Source organism: Cricetulus griseus, chromosome 2 (genome assembly GCF_003668045.3).
Source record: "Cricetulus griseus strain 17A/GY chromosome 2, alternate assembly CriGri-PICRH-1.0, whole genome shotgun sequence".
Lineage (NCBI taxonomy): Eukaryota > Metazoa > Chordata > Mammalia > Rodentia > Cricetidae > Cricetulus > Cricetulus griseus.
The window spans coordinates 36,179,415-36,198,364 of NC_048595.1; the positions used below are offsets into that span (position 1 = coordinate 36,179,415).

Consider the following 18,950-nt stretch of genomic DNA (forward strand, 5'->3'; position numbering starts at 1 on the left):
ACTTATTTAATACATAGTGTTTCATCTGCATGTATGCCTGCACACCAGAAGAGGGCACCAGACCTCATTATAGATGGTTGTGAGCAACCATGTAGTTGCTGGGAATTGAACTCAGGACTTCTGGAAGAGCAGCCAGTGCTTTAAACCTCTGAGCCATCTCTCCAGCTCCTGACTTTGAACTTTCTATACAGCTGAGAATAACACTGACTTTCTGCCTCTATCTCCTAAGTGCTGGGTTTACAGATAGGTGTCACCACACTTGTTTTTTTTTTAATATGGGATCACATAAAACCCGGGAGTCACACCCAGCCTCATGTGTGCCAGGAAACACACTACCGCTTGATGTACTTCCTAGTCTTTACTTAGTTTTTAGTTGCCAGAGTACCACAGATTATCAGTTGAAAAGCTGAGGCCAAGACTTCAACCAGACTGACTCCTGCAACTGGGTAGACCTTGCTTGGTACAGCGGGAGTCCAAGGCAGGGGCAGGCAGATCTTTGAGTTCAAGGGCAGACTGGTCTACAGAGAAGTTCCAGGACAGAAACCCTGTCTCCCAAATCAACAAACAAAACTGAATGTCTCTGAACTTCACGTGGCAGCACTAAGAAGGCTGCTGCCACAGGATAGTAGCTCCTACCAAGCAAAGCCCAGTTTGACTAACTGGCTCCCCTCCTCCCTTCCCTTTGACACCCCCCTACCACCCATCTGTCTCTATGGGCTTTTCCAGAGCAGCCCACAACGCTCACCCATTTGCTGGGTCCAAAAAACAGCAGAAACTTGGCCAGACTGATAATCTACTAGAGTTCTAGGTAGGGAGAGAAATTAATTGGCGTCAACCCTTTGCCAGCATCCTGTGCCTCACACACAACCATTGTATTCCTCCCATAGGTGCCTGTGTGAAAGCAGGGATGGGGGTGAAGGGGGGTTTATTTGCCCAGGGAGGGCTTCACCATGGACTAATTGTTACTCCTGTGCTTGCTTTGCCACCTAAAACACTAGCTCCAGCAAACACTGAAGTAGCCAGGGTGGTGAGCAATGTCAAAGCCACCTCACTGACGCCATTACAGGGCTAAGCTCTAGGCACGAGTAAGAGAGGCCGGGACAGCAAACAGATAAAGGACAGGAATTTCAGTAAGTTCCTGACTCCTTGGCAAGATTTATAACCTTTCTTACAATACAGTCTACTCAGGTCCTGATCTTAATCCTTCAGAGACTTATTTTTAAAGGTCATGTTCCCCTGCCTTGAGCTATCTGATTCCCAATGGACCATACTGTCCGTTTTCTTGTGATTAACTCAGACTTTCCTATGCTCTTTTGAGTTACTAGCCTCTTGAGAATCTGATGAAAAACACAGGCCTTTCCTCCAGAAAAACATCCCTATATGGAATTCTGCAAACAACCAATCCAGAAGGTCACGGAAACCCTTGCTCCTCTATCTGCTTACCCAGCATTCTCCTACAAAATCATCTCCCACACCTCTGGGGCTGCTACGGCTTTTGGCCCAGTCACTTCCTGTCTCCATTATTTACCTGCTCTCCCATTCCCTCATCCAACCCTAAGTATTCCTTGTGGTCTCTTCTAGCTACTGCACTTTCAGGGACAGGTGCTGGGCCCAGACCAACAAAGAAGGGACCAGGCCGATGGTGAACAGTGAGGAAGGGGTGTGAGATGGCCGCTTGTGGATGGGGAAGGGATAAAGTCAGCTGGTGCCAGGGTGGAGCCTGCTTAAAACAAACAAAAACAAAAGACTTGAAGCTTAGGCTTGGGCATCCCCTGGTGGCCAAATGGCTTCTACAATAAGATAAAACTATGGCAGACAGAAAAAAACAAAAACAGAAACAAAAAAACCTCACCATCCATCCAGATGGTTCATCCCTTCACCGCCACACTGTGCTCCCCACAAAACTACCACAAAACACACCCCCAGAGGTTTTCTCCTTTTTTAATCAATGACCACCTTTATCCAGCTTTGGAAATCTGGACAAAGAGAAGGCTGAGAGGAGGCCTGGTCCAGTGTCTAAGGGTCTCTGAGTGAATCTGTCAGCACATGGGCCCAACTGGGCCTGTCATCAGTTGGGCACAGCAGTTTCCTGAGTATGAGCCAGTCCCACCCTCAGGGCAGTGTCCTGGTCCAGAGGGGAATAAAGGCCGCAGTTCGGGCCTATTCCCAAGGCCTTCAGGACGGTCAATAAATAGGTTAGATTCTGAGTCAGGCCTGGGAGGATGGGGTGTAAAAAGGGCAGGATCGGCTGCCCAGAGATCCAAAAGAGGTCCTGGGTGCTCTCCTGCCCTTCTCCAACAAGGAAGTAATAAATAGACCTTAACCTCAGGAACAGGGGTGTTGGATCAGGGGACCCTTCCCCTCAGAGTTAGTAATTAAATCTCATGTTAAAAACAAACCAGCCCTAACCCCTACCAGCATCTACAAAATCCTACAGGATAGGGCGACGGGCTAGCCTGCCTGGGGGTACACAGTACCCAGCCCTGCAGGGTCCTGGAGGAGGCTTCATGTTTGTTCAGCGGCCCCTGGGGCTCCTTCTTCCTTTGGGGGTGGCTCCAGGAAAATAGGGGTGACTGATGGTGGCTTCTTCACTCTGAAATTTAACAGAAGAATGACACAGAGAAGAGGACACGCTTCAACCCCAGGAGGACATTTCCTACAGCAGAAGAGGTGACTCACGAGTAAGGGGAGGCTGGGACCCCGACCACCAAAAAGTGGTTCTTCTTCCGAAATAATCTCCACAAGCCCTGGTGGTTGCCACGAACATCCAGGTCCCAAATATGGAGGCACTGGCAGGGATAAAGTGGGGAAAGAGATGTGTCAGGAAGCTGTGCAGACGGCCCACTGAAGGTCTAGCAGCTGCCTCAATCCTCTGCAGTATGGATTTGAGCAAGGGATTAGAAGAGTGGTCCTGTGTGTGTTTTTTTGAAACAGGGTTTCTCTGTGTAGCCCTGGCTATCCTGGAACTTGCTCTATGAACCAGGCTGGCCTTAAATCTAAGAGATCCACCTGCCTTTGCCTCCCCAAGTGCTTGTATTAAAGGTGAGCCCACCATACAACCACACCTGGCCAGGAAGGTTCTTGAAAGCATGAGAAGGTTCTGAGGTTGAAAACTCTACAAAGACTCTCTGCTAGTTGGGACAATGCATGTTGGTGAGGGTACTCCTGAGGTAGGTGAAGCCCTGGGGCACCTTGGCAAGCTGAGTCCAGGTGGTAAAGTCATCATCTTTCTCCATTCGGATGAAGGCTACATAGGTATGGCCCTCTGTGTCTGGCAGAAAGGAGTCTTCACAAGGGTCCTTGCTGTGATCCAAAACTACAGCTTCACTGCATTGGGGGTAGAATGGAAAGGTAAGATCAAGACAGGGCACACTTTCTAGGTGTGGCACACAGGGTCCGAGGCTTGACTTAATGCTCTGTTGCTACCATCTTGAAATTCTTTTTTTTTTCTTTTTTTAAAGATTTTTTAAATTATGTATACAACATTCTGCTTCCATGTATATCTGCACACCAGAAGAGGGCACCGGATCTCATAACAGATGGTTGTGAGCCACCATGTGGTTGCTGGAATTGAACTCAGGACCTCTGGAAGAGCAGCCAATGCTCTTAACCTCTGAGCCATCTCTCCAGCCCCATCTTGAAATTCTTTTTTGTTGTTGTTTTTTCAAGACAGGGTCTCTCGGTGTAGCCCTGGCTGTCCTGGAACTCGCCTGTAGACCAGTCTGGCCTCAAACTAAGAAATCCTCCTGCCTCTGCCTCCCGAGTGCTGGGATTAAAAGTGTGTGCCACCACTGCCTGTCCATTTTGAAATCCCTAATAAAGTTTGCACTAGAGAACTCTAGTTTTCATTTTTTTATAGTGCCCATAAATTATCACACCCCTGCCAGGCATCCCAATTGTCCTACGTACTTGAGCAGCCTGTGAATTTCCACTTCATAAGCTTCTTTCTTCAGACTGAAAGGGAGGGAGAAATGAGTCAAGGGAAGGTGAGGCCCTTAGGGCCATGGAAAGGAATGGGCCGGGCAAAAGGTCACATAGGGAAAAGGTACAGCAGGGTTGAGGTAAATACCCAAGGCCCTGGACAGGAAAGAACTAGCAAGGGCTGGCCATCAAGCTTTCAGATATCCACCCCCTTGACCCGCTGCCAGTCTCTACCTGTCTACATTCCTGAGCTGGACACCTGGAACCGTGTTGAACTTGTGCTTCTTGAAGTAGGCCTCCTGAAACAGCAATAAGGATAAAAGTCAAGGCTTTCTTTATTCTACTCCACACTTGCTCACTGACCCACTACAGAACTACAAGACCCCAAAAATGAAGTACTGAGCCTGGAAAGGGCTCTGATTTCCTCCAGTCTCCATTTTCTTTGCATCATCTTTGACAAGCTCTTACTAGCTTTAATTAAGGCTGGACCCTTGGCTCATGCTACTGACCCATGAACTACTCCATTCCCACTGGTTTTTCTCAGGCTTGCTACAGAGCCTTAGAAATAAAGAAGGTGGAGGCTGGAAAGTCAGAAGTTTAAGACCAGTCTCAGCTACACAGTTTGGAGACAGCCTGTCTAAAAAAAAAAAATCAAGGGCTGGAGAGATGGCTCAGAAGTTGAGAGCATTGGTTGTTCTTCCAGAAATCCTGAGATCAATTCCCAGCAAACATATGCTTGCTCACAACCATCTATAATGAATCTGATGCCCTCTTCTGGCCTTCAGGGAGACACACAAACAGAATACTGTATATATAACAAACAAATAAATCTTAAAAAAATTTAAAAATGATTTATTAAAAAACAAGAGGGATGGTGGAGACACACACACACACACACACACAGAGCAAGAGAGACAGAGAGGAGACAAAGAGGAGAGACAGAGATAGAGAGACAGATGTGTGTGTGAGAGATAGAGAGAGAGAATTTCTTTTGGATATAGCAATAGCCAAGATGGAAACTGCTAATTCAGGCTCTACGAATGACCCGAGGAAGCACTTGCTCTTCCTTGGGAAATAAGACTCTTTTATTAGCTTCCTCTGGGGGGGGGGGAGTGTCTTGCTGTCCTCTAGGAGGTTCCAGACTAAATACACCCCTTTCAGCTGGACTGTTTCAAATGCACTCTTATTATAACAAGATGTGGACCTCTAGATACAGCCAGGTGGAAGAGAGGGACTAGGGACATCCTGGCTAGTCTTGGGCTGAAACGTGTGCCAATGCTTGCAAGGACAGAAAGCCCAGAGCTTAAAACAGATATAGACTTTCTGCACCCACAGTCCAGTGATAAGAACAGTAGTAATGTATAATACCAGCCACTCTAATACAAAGCTTACAGTTTTTAACATATGCATTTTACATGTATGAACTCACAAACTTCTTAATGAGGCTGGAGAGATGGCTCAGTGGTTAGGCGTATGTGCCACTCTCTTATAGAAGCACCCAGATGGTGGTTTACAACCATCTATAACTCCAGTCCCAGGAGATCTAGTGCCCTCTTCTAGATTCCTCAACTATCAGGTATGAACATGATTTTATATATATACAACAGGTAAAACACTCATATACAATTTTTTTTTTAATTCAGGGGCTAGAGATGACTCAGTGGTTAAGAGCATTTAATATTTTTGCAAAGGACCAAAGTTCTAGTACCCAGCTCCTACATGGTGGCTCATAACCATCCAGTTCCAGGGACTCCAATGCTGCCTTCTGATTTCCTCAGGCACTAGGCACACAGTGCACTTACTACACATAGGTAAAGCACTAAAGACACAATTTTTTGTTTTGTTTTGTTTTTTGAGACAGGGTTTCTCTGTGTAGCCTTGGTTGTGCTGGAATTCACTCTGTAGACCAGGCTGGCCTCAAACGCACAGAGATCCACCTGCCTCTGCCTCAAGAGTCCTGGGATTAAAGGTGTGAGCCGCCGCCACCACCACCACCACCACCACCCACCACCACCACCACCACCACCACCACCACCACCACCACCGGACTAATTTTTTTTTAATTTCAGATCAAACCTTATAACAAGAGTAGTTCTTTCTGGGTTACTGTTGTTGCTTTTTTGTTTGCTTACCTTTTCTTGTGGGGAGGGAAAGGGGTATTACACTGTAGCTTCAAACTCATGGCAAGCATACAAACTGAGATCAGGCCCAGCTGGTAATTTTGCTGTTGTTTTTATTTTCTGAGGGTCTTCATTATGTTGTCTAGATGGCCTCAAATTAACACCCTTCCTGCCTCAGCCTCTCAAGTGCTGGGATCACAAAGCTTGTGATCTATGTTTGGCCCTTGGAAGGCAGCATTTATTTATTTTTGGTTTTCCAAGACAGGGTTTCTCTGTAGCTTTGGAGCCTGTCCTGGAACTGGCTTTGTGGACCAGGCTGCCTGCCTCTGCCTCCCAAGTGCTGGGATTAAAGGCGTGCGCCACCAACACCCGGCTGGGAGGTAGCATTTAAAAAAATATTTTTTAATGTGTATGGATGTTTCGTTTGCCTGTATGACTGTTCACCATTATGTATGTGCAGTGCCCACAGAGGAGGGTGTCTGATCCTCTAGGACTGGAGTTAGAGATGGTTGTTAGCTACCATGTGGATGCTGGGAATTTTTTAGAAGAGCAGCCAGTGCTCTTAACAGCTGAGCCATCTTTCCAGCCACCAAGCGGTGGTATTTTTTATTTTCATCTTCCAAATAGAGAAACTGGCAAAAACAGAACTTACACTGACATGGCTAGTGAGGAGACTAGGCTCCAGAACCCATGACCTTGACCACTAAGTCATATAGTACCCTACTTCCTAATACTCCACTCACATGGAAGTAGCCATTCATGTTGAGGCCCACGATGCCAAAGTGATATGATCGGGAAACATCTGGGATGATGCACTCTCGGCCTTGGCGCTGTTCCGGCATCCGCATCCACATGTCCCAGTCCCATAGCTGGGGACACAGAATGTTATGAAGGCTACAGGTTTGGAGTTGATGGGTACTCCAGCCCATTCATCCTATCCTGCTGGCTACCTTTTCTGGTGTGGGCCACTTGGGCTCAAGCTCCTCCTTGTATAAAGATTTCCTGAGCACCCATCCCAACCCAGGCATGGTCTCCACACGGTACAGTAGTGCTGGATCCTCAGCTGTGTGTTCATAACCCTAAGGATGGGAGGTGTCATAGAGCATTAGCTTCAAGTTTTGACAGACTTGCATGCTGACTAACCCCTGGCCATCCAGCCTACCTGGTCATTCCAAGCAGAGATGCAATACACACTGTCATCTTCCTCCAGCAGGTGGATGGACTGGCTTAGGAAACTGAGACAGCCAGAGTTCAAGAGTTCAGAGAGAGGCAAACCCCGATACACCATGAGATTGGAAGTGCAGACTGGTAGTCTCACGGTCTCCACTGATATTTTCTATATAAGTCCAGCATATGCCCACCTAGCTATGCAAGCTCTCCCCCAACTTTTGAGCTCATTCAAAGCTCTCTAAGGCACCTTACCACATCCTTCCCTGGAGACCCAGTCAAGTACAGAAGTCCCATGAGGCTTATAAGCACTTCAATGGTGGGCTACCCCTGTCACCTGAAAAAATCCACAGCAATGTCCAGGTCCTCTTCCAGAACCACAGCAAACTTGGCCTCCTACAGGGATAGGAGGGAGATCATGGTTCCAAGGAGACTGCTCTCATCTCATGGCTTTCTATCTCCAACCCTCATGTTCAACCACTGCTTGCTCCCCCATTTTTCAGATCAGAAGTACAAGGCCAGGTAAGGGAAGAGTTTTCTCCATAACATAATTTCTCTTCACAGATCCGAGGTATCCGTGGTACTCACCGGAAACAGGTTGAAAGTGGCAGTGAGGCTGGCCTTGTAGTGCTGGGTAGGGAATTGGGCACATAAGATTTGAGGCAGGGAATGGGACCAGGTATCTGTCCCTTATACCCTTGCCAAGGCATACCTGAGACACACGGGCATTCTTGATGCTAATAGGAGTGTGCTGGATGCCCCTCAGACCAAACAGCGCCACCACATCCATTGGCTCCTGGGGGCATAGACACCATTCATCATGTGTGTTACCTTCCCAACAATGGTTACAGGTCCCAACATGTCAAGCCTCCCATATTTCACAGCCCTCAGTACCCACAGCTTTGTGTCCTGCTCTGCCTGAGGCCCCAACCCTACTCACCTCATAGTAGCCATCAATGAAGACAGTTATCATCTGTGGAGATACCCCTTGGGCTGACAGCAGAGAGCGCAGCATCCTGGGGAGCCCAGGAAAGTAGATTAGGGCTTCTTGGTCCTCTCAACTCACAACTCCCATGTTTATAAATGGGCTCATGTGTCCCGTGTCTACCTGGCACCTGCTACCTTTCTGCCTCCTGTAAGAGTTCCTTGTACAGGAAGGCAAACTAAGCACCCACCCACTTCCTGAGCACCCTTGTTCAGTGCTGGGTACAGCCCACTTCCCGCTCACCTGTACAAGTAATTGGGCCGGTTCCCTGCAATGACAGCCACAGGCACATTGAGGACCTTATTGTCTGGAAGCTGTGTGAGAAATAGCTTTTAGCTTCCCTTTATTCCCCCTTCCAACTGGGATCTCCATTTAGGGACGAATTCTCAGTGCAGTGAAGAGCCTCGGGAGCAGACAGGGAAGGGTCAAGGGCCTTCCTTGTCCCTCACTCAGTCCAACTTACTCTGGTAACATGGCCTGACCCACCCCCAACCTGACTTCAGAGTTCAGTACACATATGTCCTGAGCTCCTATCAGGTCAAGGTAAAGAAAACCTAAGCTGTGAATTGCTCCTAAGGCCCTTTGCTAAGTTGTGAAGGAGTCCAAGCCTTGCTGCTTAGACCTTACTTACTGGGTCAGGGCTGAACTCAATAGGTGTTGGGTCCTTGCAGCTGCAAACACTCCCATAGCCCTCAACTTTGCTGCAGAAGCGCCTGCGGCGGCGGTTCAGTTCCGTGTCTGCCCAGTGACACTCGGCCTCTAAGGGAGGGAGGAAATTAACAGGATGAAGGTGTCAGGCCAGGTAGGTTAAGGAAGCCCCAGGCACACAAGGAAAAATAACCTCACAAAGGATCCAAATACCCATTCTCTGCTCAAGCATTGCCCCAGAGCCCAGTCCCCACTGACCCCACCTTCAGCAGAGCTCAATGGTACATCTGTCTTCAGCAGGACCGGGTCACCCCAGGAGGAGAGAGCAGGAGACTTAGAATGTTTCTCGCCAAGAACAGGACCTGGCCAAAGGCAGGAATGAGGAAAAATGAAGGTCCAGACTTGAGTATGAGGCTTCTTCCCAACTCCTTGCCCACTTTGACCAAAAGTATTACGACTGACTCCTATATATCCCCATGCCACACCACTGCATCTCTTATTCTTCTTCTCCTCCCTTGATACCACAGAGTGGACTGCCTTTGGTGCACGAACCTCCTTTTTGTCCCACGAAGGCCCAAGTGTCCCTCCAGCCAAGGGCAGGGCCTGCCTGGCTTCCCAGGCTCCTCAGGAGAGCCTTCGCTGTATCTTTGAGGTGGAAGGAGCCCTCATCCTGGAGGGCCGAAAAAAGACAGTCACCATGACTTGTGCAGGTCCAGGAGACCTGGTCTTCTGCAGTACTAGCTATGTCTCAAGCACTACACAGAAACCTTTGACTTAAGTTGGCTCATCAAGTGACTCCAACAATACTCTTTGGTTACTGTCTTCACAGACAAAAAAGTATTGAAGGCTTAAGAGTCTGAGACTCTGGGCTGGAGAGATGGCTAAAGGCTAGGCTCACAACCAACAATGTTGAGACTCATTTAAGGTCACTCAGATACTAAACCCTTTAGCCAGCGCCTGTGCCCCTGTCACCTTCCCACACTCTTTCCTCAACACTGTCTTCATTTCCCTTTTTCTTTTCCAGCTCCAATGGCATCCCCGCTGTCCTGCAAGCTTGCCAGGCATCTCCCCACTTCAGGGTCTTTTCCGTAGATTATTCTAGAAGTTTCTACCTAGGGTGTTCTTCCTCCAGACAACTACTTGGCTTATTTCTCTCTTCCTCCCATTCTCTGCGCACATACTACTTCCCAATAGAGGTGTCCCCTTCCTAAAATGTGGCCATGACATTCTGCCCCTTTATTTTCTCCTTCTCTTTTCATTTCTTGACATTGTAGGCTGGGTTGGCTGTTTTATTGCTACCACTGGGATATGAGCTCCAGGAAGGTAGGAATTCTGTCTTGCTTCCTATTATATCTCCAGCAACCAGTACAGTACCTGGCATACAGCAGGTGCTCAGTAACTGATGAACTGATTAAAAGACAAACAACAACAACCTCCCCCCCTCAAAACACAAAACAAAACAACAACCAAGGCTCAGACTGGAACTTGAGTTGCCCTTCTCCAGAAGTTCTTCCAACTCCCTTGAGCAAAATCAGAGCTAGGGGCATGGAGAACAGAACCAGGGAGACTCACTGACCTTAACGGTGCAGATCAACACACGGCCGGGTGCCACCATGTTGAGGAACAGCACCATGGCCTCATCTTCATGAGGGGAGTACGTGTCAAATACACGCTTTGCCATCACATGACCCTGGCAGGAGCAAACCTCTTATGAGATAGTGTTACCAGTAACGAAGAGTCCAGCTTCAGCCCTCTGGGTCTCCCATCCTTAAGCTTACCGTGGCCTGGTTGAGGACAATGACATGGATGCCTCGTCCCTGCTCTCGGGCCTCATCCTCTAGCACCTACACAGTGACAGAAACAAAATCTAGCTATTCACCCTGTCCTACAAGCATGAAACAAACCAGCCTGCCTGCATTGTCCCTGTTTATAGTTCTAACTCAGACTGAAGGCCGTCTCTCCCAGAAAGCTCCCATGGTACCCTCATCAGAAAAAGACCACATTTCTCTACAATCTACCTTTTAACATTTTCACAGCACCTAGAACTCTGGGCTGTCTCTGCTTAACTATGTTTTTTTTTTTGGTTTGGGTTTTTTTTTTGGGGGGAGGGGTTTCGAGACATGGTTTCTCTGTGGCTTTGGAGGCTGTCCTGAACTAGCTCTTGTAGACCAGGCTTGTCTCGAACTCACAGAGATCTGCCTGCCTCTGCCTCCTGAGTGCTGGGACTAAAGGCATGTGTCATCACCGCCTGCCTGCTTAACTCTGAAGCTCCCATAATCCTCTACTAGTAAGCCTCTCTAGGAAGAGCAAGTTACCTCCAGGACCCCAGTGCCTGGGCCAAGGCTGAAGCTAAAGGTACTACAAAATGGTTATGTAATAAGTAAATCAGGAAGTCAGTGGCCTGCTAATGCTCCTGATCACTTGAGACTTTGCCACAAGACATTTCCTATACCTTTCACTTAATCCTAACAAGTAGAAACCATTAGTCATATGAACAGGGCTTCAGTTCCCAGTCCTGAATGGACTGCAGGTGTTGGTTCACTCACTGTGGTGCCATCCACGGCCACATACACTTTGCTTCTGCTTGAGTACACTTCCACATCCAGAACACGTCGACTGCTGCCTCTTCGACGAGGCGACTCCAAGCGTCCTAGGGCCTCATCTGGAGAGGGGGTTGTTGTGACAGGCATGGATAATGTCTCACTAGCAGAGTCTCCACCCTGTGACAGGATCTGCAGGCCCCTCTGCCATGAGATCCCGGGACCCCCACCCCCATCCCATCTTAGATCCCCACCATAGTCTTGCTCTGGTTCTGGGTCTTCATTGGCTTCATTGATTGCTCTCCGAGTGTCTAGGATCAACTTGATATTGACAATGACAGTCACCAGCAGGAAAAGCACGGCCCCTGTCTGAGTGGAAAGACGGGGATGACTGAGGCACATCTCCTCCAGGTCGTAGAGGCTGTATGAAAGTTTGACCCTGGCTGTAGGGGACACAGGGAGAAAGAGCCTGGGACCTGTCTCTCCTCCTTCTGGTTTTCAATCAGGACACAGGTTTGTAGCCATCTCGTGGAGACCTCCCCTGACAGGTCTATCTCCATCAGGCCCTTCTTACCCAGATCTCTTGTATTTTTCCATTTGAGTCCTTGGCTTCCTTGGTCCCCTCCATAACTAGTTCCTAGAGATGGATTTAGGACCCAAGAACCGCAGTGGGGAATCAGAAGACACAGAACCTAGGTCACACTGACTGAGAATTGTGTGTCAGGGGCAAAGCCTTCCTGACAGACTTTGGTTTTTGTTAGATACCTAGGAGGTCAGACTTGGGTTCTGATTCTAGAATCCTGGGTCTTACCACTGCCTGAGAAGGACAGGACACACAAGAGATTTCCCCTCCGGGAATCTGATGTCTCTTCCTGGTGGCCAAGGTAGTTAGTTCACAGTCTATGCTAGGGTAAAGTTAGGAGGCCAGCTTTCCCGACATGTGGCACCTCATTTACCTGACAGAATCTCCGCAGGGCCCGCTGGTTTGTCAGTTTATACTTCCAAGTAAGATACCAGCTCCGTTTCTTTCTAGCCCCAAAGGGCTTGATGAGGGGACTAGGCTTCCAGTCATCCATACTGGATTAGGGAGTCACCCCTGTCCCGGCCAGTCCATGACTTCAGGAATCTGAGGGGACCATAGAGTCACATGGAGTAAGATGCTTTGCCCAAAGCCTAATAATGCCTTCCGGAGAGATGAGGACTTCTTAGCAACACTTCTCTCAGCAAACTGCTGAGCTAGCTGTGTGACCTAAGCAACGTGGCTCAACTTCTCTGGGTCAGACCAGAAAATCTTTAGAGGAATTGGATCACCTGAAAATTCCCTAGGGCTGGAGGAACTAAGACCAGGCTCAGGGCCTCAGAGGGGAAGGCCAAAACTCAACTCTCACGATTCATCAGTCCCTACAAGGTGCAAATCCCAGTCCTTTCCAGTCCCAGGGTGGACCAGTTAATAGCGACCTATCGAACCCTAATCCTCCACCCTACCCCATCCCATCTGGGTCAGCTCCTCTTCTCCCAGGGCTCAGGGACGCCGGAAGGTTCGGAAGACCCACCCAGCCCACGTCAGCCCTCTGGGACCCGCACCGACAGGCACTCACGGCTCAGGGGCCCCGGGCCCCGCTCGGGCCCGCACAGCTCGGCCCCGCGCGCCGCGGCCTCCGCGGCCTCCGCCTCCTCCATGCCGCTTGCGCCCCGCCCCGCCCCAGCCCAGCCGGCCCGCCCCGCCGCTTCCGCTGCCGCCGCCGCGGGTGAGAGGGCGTCGGGCGGCGCTTAGGGCGGCGGTCACGGCTGGCGTCTGCAGCGTGCGTGCGAGGAGAGCTTGCCAGCACAGCTTATCCAGCAGGGTCGCAGCACATGCGCCTCCCGAGAGCGCAGATCCTCGCTCCGCGGAGCCGGGAGCAAGCGGGTTCCCGGGACGCCGGGCCAGTTCCTTGGATACTCCAGGATCAGAGGGCTGCAGCATGATGCCTGCATGGCCCAGCCCCGCTAAAGTGCTTCCATGCTGAGGAGAGGATTAAAAATCTGCTCCACTAGGTTTCTGAGCGTTTATGTTACCTCTATTCCATAAACCATGATTGACAGGTGCTGTGATTGACCGATTTTGATTTTGTTTTTCGAGACAGGGTTTGTCTGTGTAGCTCTGGCTGGCCTGGAACTCACTCTGTAGATCAGGATGGCCTTAAACTCCTGATCCTCCTGAGTGCTGGGATTAAAGGTGTGTGCCACTACCACCGTCCCGGTGATTATCCGATTCTTTAATAAAAAAAACCCTAAAAATAATTTTTAATTATGTGCATGTGTGTGCATGTACAGGTAGTGACGGTGGTCCTTGTGGAGACCAGAGCTTAGATCTGATACCCCTGAAGCAGGCGTTAAAGGAAGTTCTGAGCTTGGCTGTGGAAGTGTTGTGAACCTAACTGCACTTCAGGAAGAGCCGCGGTGTGCTTAACTATAGAGCCATCTCCAACTCCTGATTAGTCCTTTTTTTTGAGGGGGCAGGAGGCTGAGACAGGGTCTCTCCATACAGCCTTGGCAGTTCTGGAACTCCCTATGTAGATCAGGCTGGACTTGAGCTCACATAAATCTACCTGTGTAGCAAAATATTCCTTTATACTGTGTGAAGTTGTGTCACTGTGATTGGTTTAATAAAGAGCTGAATGGCCATTAGCTAGGCAGGAGGAGGTTAGACTTCTGGGGACAGAGAGGACTCTGGGAGAGGAAGACAGGTGGAGATGGCAGCCAGATGCAGAGGAAGTAGGATGGGCAGTTCAGAGTTAAGGTAACTGCCACATAAAAGAACATAGATTACTCTCTTTTCTCTCTTTATCTCCATTTCTCTTTCTCTCTTCTTTCTCCCTCCTCTCTCGTCTCTTTTCCCCAATAAACTTCCTACATTAAAAAACAAAACAAAACACATAGATTAAGCCAGGCAGTGGTGGCACACTCTGGGAGGCACTCAGGAGGCAGAGGCAGGGGATCCCCGTGAGTTCAAGGACAGCCAAAGTTACTATACAGAGAAATCCTGAACCAAAACCAAAACAAAATAAGTTTTAAAAATATAGGTTAATTTAAAAGATATAAGAACTAGTTAGGAACTAAGCTAAGGCCAAGCTTTAATAGTTAATAATAAGTCTCTGTGTTGTATTTGGGAGCTGGCTGTCAAGACAGAGAAAGACTCCTTATACACCTGCCTCTGCTCTCCAGCAACACTTGACTTTTTTTTTTTTTTTTTTTTTTTTTTTTTGAGGTCTCCAAATTCCACCTGCCTCCTGAATGGAGGAATGGTATTTTCAACATGGTGAGAGTGCTTGTCCAGTTGCCATGATGTTGTTTCTCCACTCCTACAGAGGTGAGGGAAGAAGAATCTTCAGTTTGAGTCAAGTTGGTTTTCATGGCAAGATGCTAAGAGCTCACCGTGGTTGTTCTCTTCTGCACTCCAGCATTTAGGAGGCTGAGGCAGGGGTATTACCATAGATTCAAGGCCAATTTGGTCTACAAGTGAGTTCCAGGACAGTCAAGATTATAAAGTGAAACCTGCTCTCAGAAACAAAATAAGTTTGTTTTGCTTGTGGGTTTTTTGTTTTGTTTTTTGCAAATTCTTTATAATGAAGTTTTTCTTATTTAAAAGCAAACCAGCAGACATTCTTTTTTTTTTTTTTTTTTTTCAAGGTTTCTCTGTGTAGCTTTGGAGCCTATCCTGGCACTTGCTCTGGAGACCAGGCTGGCCTGCAACTCACAGAGATCCGCCTGCTTCTGCCTCCCGAGTGCTGGGATTAAAGACAGGTGCGCCACCAATGCCCGGCTGCAGACATTCTTATATTAGTCTCTGACCCTCTTCTGTTCTCGAGTTTATTCTCCATAGGAGATCTTATCCACTCATGATCTCTATTATTGTCCTGTTATGAAATGACCTTTTTGTACATTGTGAAGATTGTCTTTGTCAAGGCACCTTCTGATAGGTTTAGTAAAAGGCTGACTTGCAGGACGGTGGTGGCACACACCTTTAGTCCCAGCACTAGAGAGGCAGAGGCAGGTGGGCCTCAGTGAGTTCAAGGCCAGCATGGTCTACAAAGTGAGATCCAGGACAGTCAGAACTGTTACACAGAGAAACTCTGTCTCAAGTAAACAAACAAACAAATAAAAGGCTGACTGGCCGATAGCCTGGCAGGAAGAGGATAGTCAGGAAAGCAAAGCTATGAGGATGCTGGAAAGAAGGGCCAAATCTCGGGAGTCAATAGCCAGAAATAGAGAAAGCAGGAAAGCAATACAGGCAGAATAAAGGTAATAAAGCCATGAGGCAGAAAATAATTTTTAAAATGGATGAATTTAAGTTATAAGAGCTAGTGATACAAGCCTAATCTATAGGTCAAGATTTTATAATTAATAGTAAGTCTGTGGTTATTTGGGAGCCAGCGGTCCCAACAAAAAATTCTGCCTACATTGTCTGGATTCTCAAACTCATGTGTGTAGTCCTCATTTCTCTCCTGAGCTTCAGGCTCTCCTATATCTAACTGCCTGCTGCATCTCTCCACTGGACCCACAATTCCACAGCTACTGGCATCATCTTCACTTGCTCTCAGATCTCTTTTAGGTTCACTTGTTTGGTAAATTGCATCAGGCAGTATCGATGGGACTTGTCTTTTTCCAGTGATGTTAGTTGAAATCAACAGTTATGATAATTGAAATAATTTGCTTTTTTGAACAATATTGAGTAACATTTGAAATGAATGAATTAATCAGTTGCCTAGTTCTTTCACTTGTGCCTGTTGTGATCAAAGTCTAACAAGCCAGTCGAGGTACTTCCAGTTTTTGTTCTTTTTCTTAAAGATTTTATTATGTATACAACATTCTGCTTCCTGTATAACTGAAAACCAGAAGAGGGCACCAGATCTCATAACAGATGGTTTTGAGCTACCATGTGGTTGCTGGGAATTGAACGCAGGATCTCTGGAAGAGCAGTCAGTGCTCTTAACTTCTGAGCCATCTCTCCAGCCAATTTGTTGTTGTTGTTGTTGTTTGTTTTCTAGCTAGTCTCCTTGACTCAGAGTTTTGCTTCCCCAATCTTCCTTATCCTTGAAAAGTCCAGTGTAAGGCTGGACATAGTTGGTACATGTTTTTAATCCCAGCTCTTGGGAGGTAGAGGCAAGCAGATGTCTGAGCTTAAGACCAGCCTGGTTTACAGAGTGAAATCCAGGACAGCCATAGCTACACAAGAGAAACTCTGTCTTGAAAAGAAAAAAGAAAAAAACAAAAGTCGAGAGAATAATTTTTCAAAAAGGCAGAGATTTTATCAATCTCTGGTTAAAAACTTAAGTTACTTTTCAATTGCTGTGATAAAGTACCATGATTATGGCAACTTATAAGAGAAAGCATTTACATTGGTAGTGGGGCATGGCAACAGGCAAGCAGGTAGGCATTGTGCTGGACCAGTAGCCGAGAGCTCAAATACCATCTCCATCTACAAGCACAAAGCAGAGAGAACTAACTGGGAACAGCTTGAGCATTTTGAAACCCCCAGGCCCACCCACAGTGACTCACCACTTCCAACAAGGCCACACCTCCTAATCCTTCCCAAATACTTCCACTAATTGAGAACCAAGATTTCAAATATATGAGCCTATGGGGGCCATTCACATTCAAACTACCACAAAAACCATAGGTCAGGTAATGCTAAGTAGAGGTAAGGGATGACGGTGCATACCTGTGATCCATCACTTGGGAGCCACAGGCAGGATCATTTTCAAGGTCCTCCTCAGCTGCACAACTGAAGCCAACCTGGGCTATATGAGACTGTGTCTCAAATTAAAAAAAAATAATAAAATAATCCATATATTTGAGCCTTTAATCTGAGCACTAGGGAGGCATAGCAGATGGATCACTGAGTTCAAGGCCATCAGGAGACCTTGCCACAAGAAAAAACTCATCCAGCTGGGTGGTGGCAGCGCAAGCCTTTAGTCCCAGCACTAGGGAGGCAGAGGCAGGCAGAACTCTGTGAGTTTGAGGCCAGCCTAGTCCTCAGAAAGAATTACAGGGCAGCCAAGGTTGTTTCACTGAGAAACCCTGACTGGAAAAAAAAAGTTCATAGGAAGTCAGTATACAATATTTAAATTTAGCCAGGCATGGTGGCACAAATGCCTTTAATCTCAGCACTTGGGAAGCAGAGTCAGGCAGATATGTGAGTTTGAGGCCAGTCGGGTCTACAAAATGAGTTGCAGGACAGCCAGGAATACACAGAGAAACCCTGTCTTGAAAAACCAAAACTGGGGCTGGAGAGATGGCTCAGCAGTTAAGAGCACTGACTGCTCTTCCAGAACACCCACATGGTAGCTCATAACTGTAACTCCAGTGGCAAAACCCATGGCAAAACACTAATGCAAGATGGGCGTTGGTGACACATGCCTTTAATCGCAGCACTCGGGAGGCAGAGGCAGGCAGATCTCTGTGAGTTCGAGGCCAGCCTGGTCTACAGAGCCAGTGCCAGGATAGGCTCCAAAGCTACACAGAGAAAACCTGTCTTGAAAAACAAAACATACAAACAAACAAAAAAAACCCAAAACTCCCAACAACACAAAACACTAATGCACATAAAGTAAAACTGAAAAAAACCCAGAATAATAATAAAAAATAAATTTAGAATGAGTGGTAGAAGATTTGGATGGTTGGATTGGAGAGATGGCTTGGCAGTTATAGAGCACATATTGCTCTTACAGTAGGACCTGAGTTCAGTTCCCAACACCTGTATCAGACGGCTCACAATTGCCAGTAACTCTAACTCCAGGGGATCCAAGGCCCTCTTCTGACCTCTGGGGGAACCTGTACTTATGTGAATATTTCCATACAGAGACACATACATGTAGTAAATTAATATATATATATATATAGATAGATAGATAGATAGAGAGAGAGAGAGCAAATTAATAAATAAAACAAAAACAAACTACAGAACAATAACAAGCTGAAAGTAGGTTGCCTTTGGGAAGTGAGCCCAGAGGTGTGAAAGAGTAGAGGGAAGAGGTACTTTCTCATTGTAAATCTTTCTGTAATAGTGAACTGGAAGTAGAATTAAGTCCAAATGCTTAGAAATATATTGTTACTGTGTCCACAGACCAGAAGCATGGCCACCCCTGTAGCTTCTTAGGAGTGCAGACTCCCAGGGCTGGAGATGGCTCAGCACGCAATAATGACACACACTGCTCTCACAGAGAACCTGGGTTCAGTACCCAGCACAGCTCAGAACTGTTAAATCCAGCTTCCAGGGACCTGATGCTCTTCTGTGGCCTCCAGGCACCTGAACTTATGTGTACAAACCCTCAACTCACCTGAACATGAACAGGTAATTAAAATAGAAAATAAATCTTTTGAAAGGACTTTAATCCTTGTACTGTTGAGGAAGTGGCAGGTGGATCTCTGTGAGTTTCAAAGCCAGCCAGCCCACTTTACAAAGCAGGTTCCAGGCCAGACAGAACCACACAGTGAGACCCTCTGTGGGGACCCCACAACCCCCCACAAAAGGCAATGCCCTAACTTCACAAGGTTTTCAGATGAACCATATTTAGGTTGAGGAAGCAC

The 18,950-nt window shown here is 47.5% G+C and overlaps 1 protein-coding gene across 4 annotated transcripts; it reads right to left on the minus strand.

Annotated features, from left to right (window-relative positions):
* Positions 1 to 1,925: 1,925 nt before the first annotated feature.
* Pomgnt1 (protein O-linked mannose N-acetylglucosaminyltransferase 1 (beta 1,2-)) lies at positions 1,926 to 13,089 on the minus strand. Of its 4 annotated transcripts, none has more exons than XM_027402531.2 (22): positions 12,980 to 13,089; positions 12,338 to 12,507; positions 11,636 to 11,750; positions 11,388 to 11,503; positions 10,620 to 10,685; positions 10,418 to 10,531; positions 9,394 to 9,511; positions 9,105 to 9,203; positions 8,825 to 8,952; positions 8,437 to 8,507; positions 8,149 to 8,224; positions 7,921 to 8,004; positions 7,797 to 7,838; positions 7,546 to 7,604; positions 7,204 to 7,276; positions 6,992 to 7,120; positions 6,785 to 6,910; positions 4,156 to 4,220; positions 3,910 to 3,954; positions 3,192 to 3,327; positions 2,680 to 2,789; positions 1,926 to 2,593 (listed from the first exon to the last, which is right to left on the minus strand). In XM_027402531.2, the coding sequence occupies exons 2-22, from the start codon at positions 12,455 to 12,457 to the stop codon at positions 2,506 to 2,508; spliced, it is 1,980 nt and encodes a 659-aa protein (XP_027258332.1). In that variant the 5' UTR covers positions 12,458 to 12,507; positions 12,980 to 13,089; the 3' UTR covers positions 1,926 to 2,505. The 4 variants fall into 4 exon arrangements, with proteins under 4 accessions (XP_027258332.1, XP_027258333.1, XP_035295589.1 ...); XM_027402532.2 differs by having other exon boundaries at positions 12,966 to 13,080; XM_035439698.1 differs by lacking the exon at positions 12,980 to 13,089 and adding an exon at positions 12,935 to 12,953.
* Between the last annotated feature and the right edge of the window lie 5,861 nt (positions 13,090 to 18,950).

Excerpts from the sequence above, each read along its gene's own strand:
- Pomgnt1 (XM_027402531.2), bottom strand. The coding sequence starts at position 12,457 with ATGGATGACTGGAAGCCTAGTCCCCTCATCAAGCCCTTTGGGGCTAGA. Across the intron at positions 7,277-7,545 it reads ATTGCTGTGGATTTTTTCAG|TTTCCTAAGCCAGTCCATCC; the intron begins GTGACAGGGGTA and ends TGGCTGTCTCAG. Across the intron at positions 6,911-6,991 it reads AGTGGCCCACACCAGAAAAG|CTATGGGACTGGGACATGTG; the intron begins GTAGCCAGCAGG and ends CTGTGTCCCCAG.